The sequence below is a fragment of the Ciona robusta genome, chromosome 2 (assembly GCF_009617815.1).
Source record: "Ciona robusta chromosome 2, ASM961781v2".
NCBI classification, from domain to species: Eukaryota; Metazoa; Chordata; class Ascidiacea; order Phlebobranchia; family Cionidae; genus Ciona; species Ciona robusta.
Window position 1 is genome coordinate 1,777,529 of NC_143236.1, and position 9,484 is coordinate 1,787,012.

Consider the following 9,484-nt stretch of genomic DNA (forward strand, 5'->3'; position numbering starts at 1 on the left):
TTGGAATTTTAAAACATTATCATGCGATTGATACCGACGCTATCGGAGATTAAATGGCAAGTTATAGTGATGCGGTGGCACCATCGAGGTTTATTATGTAGGTAGACAGACTTTGAAGTCATTGCCTAAGCTTTGTAAAGACAACATATTACACGATGTGGAACATATTGGAAAAAGTGTCTGAACAGGTTTCGTTATATGCAACTTTGACCGGGCAAGTTTGGTACTTGCTCGTATATCTCTTTCGTTTGATCGTCGTTGTTACTATCGGCAGCTCCGTATACAGCGACGAACAGTCGGCGTTCCGTTGCAGCACAAAAGTAATAGGATGCGACAACGTTTGCTATGACAAGTTTGCTAAGATCTCACATATTCGGTTCTGGGCATTTCAATTGCTTGCCCTCAGTGCTCCAGTGATCGTCTTCCATTTCTACACGATCCACGTTAAAGGTAGGATCGAAAAACTGAAAGTGAAAGAGCAAGAGGCGATAGAAAGGGAGGAGCAATACCAAAAAGAGCTGACAAAGACGGAAGACACGAGTAAGTGGGGAGTTATCCGAAACAGCGTCAACAATAAAATACAACGGAGGAAAAGTCGCATTGGCAAGGTGAGACCGAAAAAAGTGTATGCGAACACTCAACTTGAAGAGATAACTCTTACACGCGGAATCAAAGTCGCTTACTTTCTCTCTGTGCTCACACGATTCGTGATGGAGATTATATTTCTCTTCCTTGCCTATGACTTGTTCCGATTCGCTGAATACCCGCATACACCTAACGATGGCCGAATAGTGTCCGACGGTAAACGAGTTGCAGGTGTTTTCGATCTCTTCTGGATCCGGGTTCCTCAGCTCTATAGATGCGGAGGAGACAGCGTAAGGTGGGCGTGTGGCCAGCATATGCTGCCAGGTAATTCCGATGCTTATATTCCGTGTTGGGTTTCAAGGCCGTGGGAGAAAACTATTTTTCTCAGGTACATGAACACACTCAGTGTCATTTGCCTTTTTCTTGCACTTGCCGAAATTATCCAAATAGGTATACGCGGGGGACTTGAGTTGGCCAAGAAAAAGTCAAAGCCTCGCCAAGAATTACCTGAAATGAAAATGCTTCTTTCAGACGGATACAAACCTAAACCGATACTAAAAACCCCAAGCATTGGTACCGTCGCCACGGAAACAGAAAGCCCAGCATCACACCCTCGACCCACAACACCACCAACAGAAACATCAACAGCTAACACCGAGACAAGTCCGAAGGAGCTTTCAGATGCACCGCGGAAGGAAAGTGGCAGCAAGCACACTGCAATCAAAGGGCAACGACCCAGCAATCGAAGTGATCTTGATCATAATGAAAGGCGATCCATAACAATGGACGATCTAAAAACAGCAATTTTATTAGGTATGTATACCAGCATCGTTACTTTCATACGCATCACATCGGCTGTTGTAACAATAATTCTACTTATCTTTCTTCCACAGCGAGAAGGAGAAAGCCAAGCCAACCACCAGCTACCCGGAGACCTAGCAAAAACAACGAACACAGCAGCAGAAAAACTCACTTTCAAATTCCATACGGTACCCAATCACTTAACCGACCAAAGAAAGTGATGAAGATGCCGTACCGCTCGATGTATCGAGTCGGGAGTATCTCGTTCTCACACTCAGAGGCAGAGGATGATGAGGAGTCTGAAGGATCAGATGAGAGCGCTGAACGCGTTTCCGTCTCGGAGCACTCGGAAACAGAATATGTGTGAATTTTATAATTTTCTGCTCGCACAAAAAAAATAAACTAAACATATAGGAATTACTGCAGCTTAGTTATATACACGATCTGTTCATTGAAAAATGCTGAGAAGCTGAGAACCACACTGTAGTGCGCGGGGCTTGCCTTATTTAAGCTGCCTAATCTTAAAGTCAAAAATTAAATTGTGCTAAAGCACCAAACAGAGCACATGTGTTTACCAATATACATTTTATTACTATTTTCCTCCTGTCCGAGTGTAATACGTCATATAATATTTAGTGCAAAACACAAGGGGCAAGTTGTCAATACGCTAACAAAACCACACCGGTTTTTAAAAAAGAAACGCAATATGAAATAAAACACCGTTTATACAAAGTAGTTCTTTGCATTTTGATGCAAACCTAACTAATATTATAAACATACGTTTGTTACATTTATCTATAACGTTTAGTCAGGTGTAGGCTATTATATGCTGGTTTGTAAAACCTAGGCAGGAATATCATCTAACTGATAAACAGGATTTACGGCACCAATTGGGGAGAGAGCGAGATGTGATTGATTTTCATCATTGCTTGTCTTGTTTGTATTCTGAGCCTTGCAACATGGACACCAAAAGAAAACCCTCTTGACTATTCGATCGTATGGTTTCAATGAATGCAATGGTGCTGGTAAGAAATCCCAAGACTGTAGCTTACGTGGTAACATCTTTGGTCGCTTGACTTGCAGCACGTTTACCACGATTATAAAAAGAACGATCACAACAACCAATATCATGACTGCTCCCATTGCCCAAATGTGAGCTAAGGACAGACCAAGAATAACAGCAGGAATAATGAAGAAGACGACGATCAGATAAACGACGGCGAACCATCTGTACTTGGCTGTTGTGTTTCCCAGCGCTTTAGCTCCTTTAATCGGGATGTTCCGCATGAACGGGATCGGATACCAGATAATTATCCCGAATATGTTAAAGAAGAAATGACAGAATGCAATCTGTAAAGCATTTGCGATTTCATCTTGAGCGAGTGCTGCTAATATGCTGGTTGTCGTGGTACCAATGTTGGCTCCTAATGTCAGGGGGTACATCCTCTTCAAACTAATAACTCCAACTCCGACGAGAGGAGTGATGGTTGATGTGAATACGGAGCTGCTTTGTACTACAAAGGTGAGACCAGCGCCGACTAAAATCGCGAGATACCCTGTTTAATAAACGTTGATAAGCATAAAGCATAATTGTTATATAAGTTTTTTTACCTGTAAGCCAACCAAACGGATAGGGAAAGTTAGTGTTAATAACTTTCTTAATAATCTTGGCAACTTTTCCTTTCATCATCGATTGTAGGAGCTTGACCATCGTAATTAGGCAAACACAGAGAATGATCAACGAAACGATAAGTAGGATGGCTCCTACAGCTCCATCAGACATACCGGTGTTGGCGAACAAGAAATCGTTTGGACTTCGACCTGGATCACCAAGAGAAAATGCAACTGCTGTTGGTCTGTAAACTGCTTTACGTAACAGAGTAAGGATATACAGTCTAGTATTTATAGCTATTAAATATCACAGTGTTATAAACAGCATTACGTGTGGCATACATAATATTTGGAATCAAAATTGAGTCTGCTTGTTACAACGATTTTACTAATTCTATTGTTTGTGAATCGAAATTTCAAAGTAAAAACATACATGGTATATCAACATCTTTGGTTACGTTGACTTTCCTCGAGACGGTGATATTTACCAGCCCGCTTGTATTACTCACAGTCAAGTTTTGTAATTCCTCCACAATTGCTTTGTGAGAACCGCAAACGGACTATGAATAAACAGTAAACAATTTCTGCCCAAATGTATAATGCCGACAGAGATTTCAAACAAAAGTATTTGAACGGAACAAAACCGGAAACTTATCTCAAAAGTTTTAGGTTTGTATGATAAACCTTAATAAGTATCGAAGAAAAATTGACAAAACTTACCGAACACAATATAATACCAATTTAAATTGTATTTGTACAGGTATATTTACCTTGGTTTTCAAAATTTATTTCGTGTTATTTACGTGCATTCGGGAGAATGAAACTATTTATTTTAAACACACGGGGATTTATGAGAGAACTAAAATCGTATGTTTTACATATAGGTATTTCTTTGAAGTAATATCAATTAATGAAGTTATGGTAGTACGAATTCTTTTTTGGCTAATGAATATGATACAAAATATGCGAGGCTATCTTCTCCCACCATATATGTTGCAACCCATACGTGTGTAATATGCTTACCTTTACCATACTTGTACCTGGAGGCAAGGACTTTCCCTTAGCTACTATTTTTATCACCTTTTTATTCACTTTAATGATCTTATCTGTCAAAGGCTTTGTGATCACCTGTATGTAAAATAAAAAGGGACTTATATATATATGCACGTATCACTGCATCTAAAACAGTAAAGATCTTAACTTTAAGGATATCAGGTGATTTCTTCCCTTTTTTTAGACTGGGGATGGATTCAATGATCGCCCTCGTTAGCTTCTCCAGCACCCCAGATGCGACCTCTAACGGCAAAAGGATAATAACCGCTAATAGGTTAAAGATATCATGCACCGTTGCTCCCGCGAATGCTCTGATAGAAAACGGCCAAAAGAGTAATTACAAATTTAAACAATAAGAAAAATCAAAACACTATAAACCGGGTGAATATCACGGAAAAAAATTATAAAAATCACAAAATTAGCTTCTGTTTTCTTACTTTCGAAACTGGTTGACGTCCACTGATTGGGCGAGAGACACAATGGTGTTTGTGACGGATGTGCCAATGTTTGCTCCCATCACTATTGGGATGGCAGCGTGAACAGTTAAGACTGCAACAATGCGTAATATGTTTGATTGATGAAATTAATCTCTAAACTAGGCCATGACTTACTATTAGCGCCAACCATGCTGGTTATAATGGATGTCGAGGTGGATGAACTCTGCACAAGAACTGTCACTAGAATACCCACAATAAGGCCAGTCACAGGGTTGGCAAGAAAACTGTGGTTGCCGAATATCGTACCCGCTGTTTTACCAGCTGCTCAAAAGAGGAGTTATATATATGTGATGCCAAGGTAGCAACAAAGAGTTGAAGTTTACCTAACACTTGAAAAGCTGATCCTAAAAGACTTAGTGAGCACACAAATAGATACAAACAGCCCAAGATTAATACAAATTTTATGAAGCTTTTGAAGATTGCTTTCAATTGTTCGAGCTTGGTCATATCCGTCCATTTCGTGTAATCTGGGAAAAGTTAATTTATTGGCCGAAAGGCATTTGATAGTCACGACAATAAACCACAACGAATAGTTGTGTATAATAATAACCTCCTACGTCATCGGTCAATGCCCACGGATCATTCGCTGTTTCGGATTCTGAATTTCGTTTCGAGTCTCCTGCTGTGGTCTCATAGTCTATACAACACCAAAGAATAACTACGTTACTTATGTTTTACATTTAAGTTCTTATGAAACCATTCTGACACCTGCTGACTAATTAATAAGTAATTTGATTAAAATGGTTACCCAAAAAGCGTCCAATAAAATAAACAGAAAATACGAACCTTCTTCATGTCGTACATCAGTCATAGTGACTTCTTCAGTACAATTTAAACTTGTCAAAATAAAACTTGTATAAAATAAAAATACTGGGCTTTATAATACTGGTGTTTTTTTAATACCATTAACCTTTTTAAATGTAGGACTTTCATAAATTAAATCGAAACACTCACCTTTCAAACTAAAAACTATACTAATAACTTAATCTTGTACTAAATATAGATTTCTTTTATAGGTTTTCTCACTTGTGTAGCTTATGTAGCTCCGCTATTTCATTCTATGGGATTAAATCACTTGTGTAGCTATATAGCAGGAATGAAATAGCCGCAGGATTCTAACGATGACTGTTTGAGCGCGAAGCAACCGCAAAACTTGTTTTGGTTGCTTGATGGCTATCTTACAGATTTCCAGTAAGCGTTTTTTCAATGCCGATTTATTTAATTAAAATATTTATATAATTTTGTACAATTTGCTTGTTAACTTTTTCTTTCGGTATTGAACAAACATACGGGACATATATAGGTTATATGTCGTATATTTTACGTAATGAGACAACTTTTGTGATTAAACTACTTAGTGCACTGTAACAATAATATTAGAGGTGTGACTATATCGCTTTACGTAAGATTATGTATGCACATTCCTGTACATAGATGAGGTAGTAGTAAAGTGCAAACCCCAGGCCAAATTAAACGGAAAATGATTTACAACGACTTGACTGGAGAAACACAAACACTTCACTGGCGCCACAACGCGTTCAATAAAAGGAGTGAAAAGCAGTTTACCGAGGTAAGCACTATGGCAACATGGCGGCAGCAAATATTCAATTAACTTTCTAAATGTAACCGCATTAGCTAAACCGACTCAACGAGGCTATTTTTTCTGATGTGCGTCATATTTATGTATTGATAACGAGAAAACATGCGGAACAGTTTTATAGATTGCTAAAAATACTAAATGTCTTTTTATTGGTGAACTTCAATTTCAAAGCGAAATGTAGCAGCTTGCGATTTAATACGCATACGATGCTCATACGATACATATGTGCAATATGATACTCTTAAAATAGGGTGAACTATATTCTTGTGACGCCTATACCCCTTGTCCAATAAAATAGGTGTCGGGAAAAACAACTTATGTGACTTCCATTAAAAACAAATTAGCAACCGCTGTGTTATAATTACAGTTTGGTAAGCACGATTTCCAAACCAGCGTCGAACCCTTCGTTGTCGCAACCATCTATTGAAGAAGCTGATGAACTCAGTTCGCTATCTGAATCTACTGGAGGTTTGCAACAACATTGGCAAAGGAGGTATTTTGTGAAGAAAGTATCGTACGGTCGGAGAGAGCGCATCCACTCCGGCAGAAATTTCCAGCTACGAAGAACAGCTGGCAACCACTGCGGTCGGTGTGTTTGCAACAGGTTTGTCACTGTCACAAAAAACAAGATGGCGAGGACAAGAATGACAAAAGACATCATGGCCCAGAAATCAGCAAATGAGAGACCGAGCAGCAGAAGTGGAATAAGGAAGAAAACGAACAGGATGTAGAGCACGGCGAACCACCGATATTCTGCCGTCGTGTTTCCCAATGCCTTCGCTCCCTTCAGCGGAATACGTCGTAGAAACGGAACCGGATACCACAGCGCAATTCCGCTTACGTTAAAGAAGAGATGGACGAGAGCGATTTGCAATGAATATTCGAGTCGGTCTGGGTCGCTGGCTAAAGCTGCGAAGATGCCCGTAGTCGTGGTGCCGATGTTTGCACCCAGGGTGAGTGGATACATTCGTTCCAGGCTGATCATTCCCATACCGACCAGAGGTGTCAGTGTCGAGGTAAACACGGAGCTGCTTTGTACTACAAAGGTAAGACCAGCTCCGACAAGGATAGCAATGTAACCTATATATTAGAATATCGTTAAAGGTCGTAAGTGACATATAGTAACCTACATATATTTAGTAAACTAATTTTACCTGCCACCCATCCGAACGGGTACTTAAAGTCTATATTGATCACTTTCTTGATGAGTCTTGAAACTGTTCCGTGCATCATCGAGTTCAAAAGTTTAACCATAAGAATAAGACATGAAGTTAGGATGATGAGGGATGTGACGAGAATTATTATTCCAGCTTCTAAATCGGAGAGACCAGTGTTTGCAAATAAAAAGTCGTCCGGAGATTTGCCTGTGTATGAAATAATGGTCAGAGACGCATTTAAATAAATTTGTGCTATAGTAGGGTTGGAGAAGATAGAATACTTTTTCATTTCATTTTAATTCTTGTCATATTTGGTGGCAAACATGGGACACTGAAGAAAATATTAAACCGTATTCTCATATTCTCACGACTCCCAGAGATCGTTGTAAATTGATTAAAACACGATCAAGGTACTTAGATATCATGTGCTAAATGTATCCTGTCTTTCCCACTCTACTATACGTCAACATGTTTTGCATTAAATATTAAACAATACCTATAAAACAATTACGATGCCCACAGAGAACTATATCAGTATATATGGCTTTACATAAAAGTCTTTATAATCCAATGGTTATTTTTTAACTTACATAATCTGATTCCGACAAGCACAGTTTCACTGATAGATTGATTTATCGGGGTTATGACGGTAGCGGTGTTCTGCTGTTCAGTAATCAGTGGCATGCTCACGTTTACCAGGGTTGTCCTGTTCAGGATGGCTGTTGTTTGCTCACACCACAACTATAAAAATCAAAGTTTGCGGTTATTATAATATAGCATAGGCTATAGCAGCTGTAAGTCTTAAAGGGGCATCCTAACGAAAAGTCAGAATTTGTTTATGAATAAAGATGCTCAAAGAGTTTGAGTGTTTTTTTGGTACACATCACATTTGAGTATATCTATCTGTATTCCACTTTTTTTGTTCATTGATTTGCCCCTTTAAAACATTCTGCACCCCCCACTTACGTCAATCATGCTGGAGCCGGCTTCCAGTGGAATGTCTTGTGCAGTTAACGATATAACAGAATCATTGATTCGCACAATCCCAAGGACTACTGGGTCAGTCAATACCTATAAGAAAAAACACACAGTAAGCAGTGTACAGAGAAAATTCTCCCCATTTTCTCCCTAATAAGTAGCGTTTTTTTACACATGGTAATATTTCACCTTCAGTAGGTCAGGTGTATCGCTGCCACCTTGAATGTTAAAAGAGTCGATAATTGCACCCGTTGTTACTTCCAAGTAACCAGAGACTCTTTCTAATGGAAAGAATACTAGGACAGTCAGAAGGTTGAAAACATCAAGTACAGTGGCTCCCGCGAATGCTCTATAAGCAGTATGTTAAAAATGAAGAAGGGAAAAAAACATATTTAAGACTGTACGGACTAGCGTGTTTACCTTCTAAAATCATTCTTGTCCAACGATTGTGTCATAGCAACAATTGTGTTTGTGACAGAGGTTCCAATGTTGCTGCCCATGATAATTGGAATCGCGATGTGTACTGGAAGAACTATATGGCAAAAAGACAGGAATAAAAGTAATTGCCTTGACTACGCCATAAGCGGTATATTACACAAGTACTTACTTCCAGATGCTACCATAGTGATGACAATTGATGTTGATGTAGAAGAGCTTTGAACTAGAGCAGTCACAAGAATCCCGATGATTAAACCAGTAAGAGGATTTGAGAGAAACGAATCGTTGGAGAAAACTTCACCAGCAGTTTTACCAGCTGCATAAAAAGTTGTTAACCAACGTCATGCTAATTTGGAATTCCTTATCCATAACGTTCCGCGATTTTGCAATGAAATTTTTATGTTTTTAAAACGACAATGAATTGTTGATCTGATTAAAGAAATGACAATAAATTGTGGGTTTTAATATTAAAACGATGATACACTTCGGCTTTTTAAAAAGGCCACAATAAACCGCAAGCCACTAACCTAATATTTGAAAGCCATCACCGAGCATACTAATCGAACAGATGAAAAGATAAAGACAGGCAACTGCAAGAATGATCTTAACGATTATAAAAACTGTCCCAAAGATTTTTTCTTTGGTAGTTTTGTCGCTCCTCTTGGTTGAATTGTCTAAAAGTATGATTACATTACATAAGCACTCATATTATATTAGTGTATTTTCATATTATATTAGTGTATAAATCAAGTCAATTCCCTCAC

General features: G+C 38.8%; 3 protein-coding genes across 4 annotated transcripts; 1 reads left to right on the plus strand and 2 right to left on the minus strand.

Moving 5' to 3' along the window:
- The first annotated feature begins 67 nt into the window (after positions 1 to 67).
- Positions 68 to 1,983, plus strand: LOC149739891 (gap junction gamma-1 protein-like). Of its 2 annotated transcripts, XM_089872091.1 has the most exons (3): positions 68 to 909; positions 1,117 to 1,398; positions 1,479 to 1,983. In XM_089872091.1, exons 1-3 carry the CDS (start codon positions 156 to 158, stop codon positions 1,751 to 1,753), a joined length of 1,311 nt encoding a protein of 436 aa, XP_089728217.1. In that variant the 5' UTR covers positions 68 to 155; the 3' UTR covers positions 1,754 to 1,983. The 2 variants fall into 2 exon arrangements, with proteins under 2 accessions (XP_089728217.1, XP_089728216.1); XM_089872090.1 differs by having other exon boundaries at positions 68 to 1,398.
- Positions 1,955 to 5,595, minus strand: LOC149739892 (sodium-dependent phosphate transport protein 2B-like). The gene is made up of 10 exons (XM_089872084.1): positions 5,334 to 5,595; positions 5,098 to 5,184; positions 4,871 to 5,014; positions 4,662 to 4,808; positions 4,488 to 4,599; positions 4,199 to 4,361; positions 4,021 to 4,125; positions 3,431 to 3,557; positions 2,998 to 3,207; positions 1,955 to 2,942 (listed from the first exon to the last, which is right to left on the minus strand). Exons 1-10 carry the CDS (start codon positions 5,356 to 5,358, stop codon positions 2,230 to 2,232), a joined length of 1,833 nt encoding a protein of 610 aa, XP_089728210.1. The 5' UTR covers positions 5,359 to 5,595; the 3' UTR covers positions 1,955 to 2,229.
- A 317-nt stretch (positions 5,596 to 5,912) lies between these two features.
- LOC149739893 (sodium-dependent phosphate transport protein 2B-like) lies at positions 5,913 to 9,389 on the minus strand. Its single transcript, XM_089872100.1, has 8 exons — positions 9,248 to 9,389; positions 8,890 to 9,036; positions 8,703 to 8,814; positions 8,472 to 8,631; positions 8,271 to 8,375; positions 7,895 to 8,045; positions 7,302 to 7,511; positions 5,913 to 7,227 (listed from the first exon to the last, which is right to left on the minus strand). The coding sequence occupies exons 1-8, from the start codon at positions 9,273 to 9,275 to the stop codon at positions 6,509 to 6,511; spliced, it is 1,632 nt and encodes a 543-aa protein (XP_089728226.1). The 5' UTR covers positions 9,276 to 9,389; the 3' UTR covers positions 5,913 to 6,508.
- Positions 9,390 to 9,484: the final 95 nt, after the last annotated feature.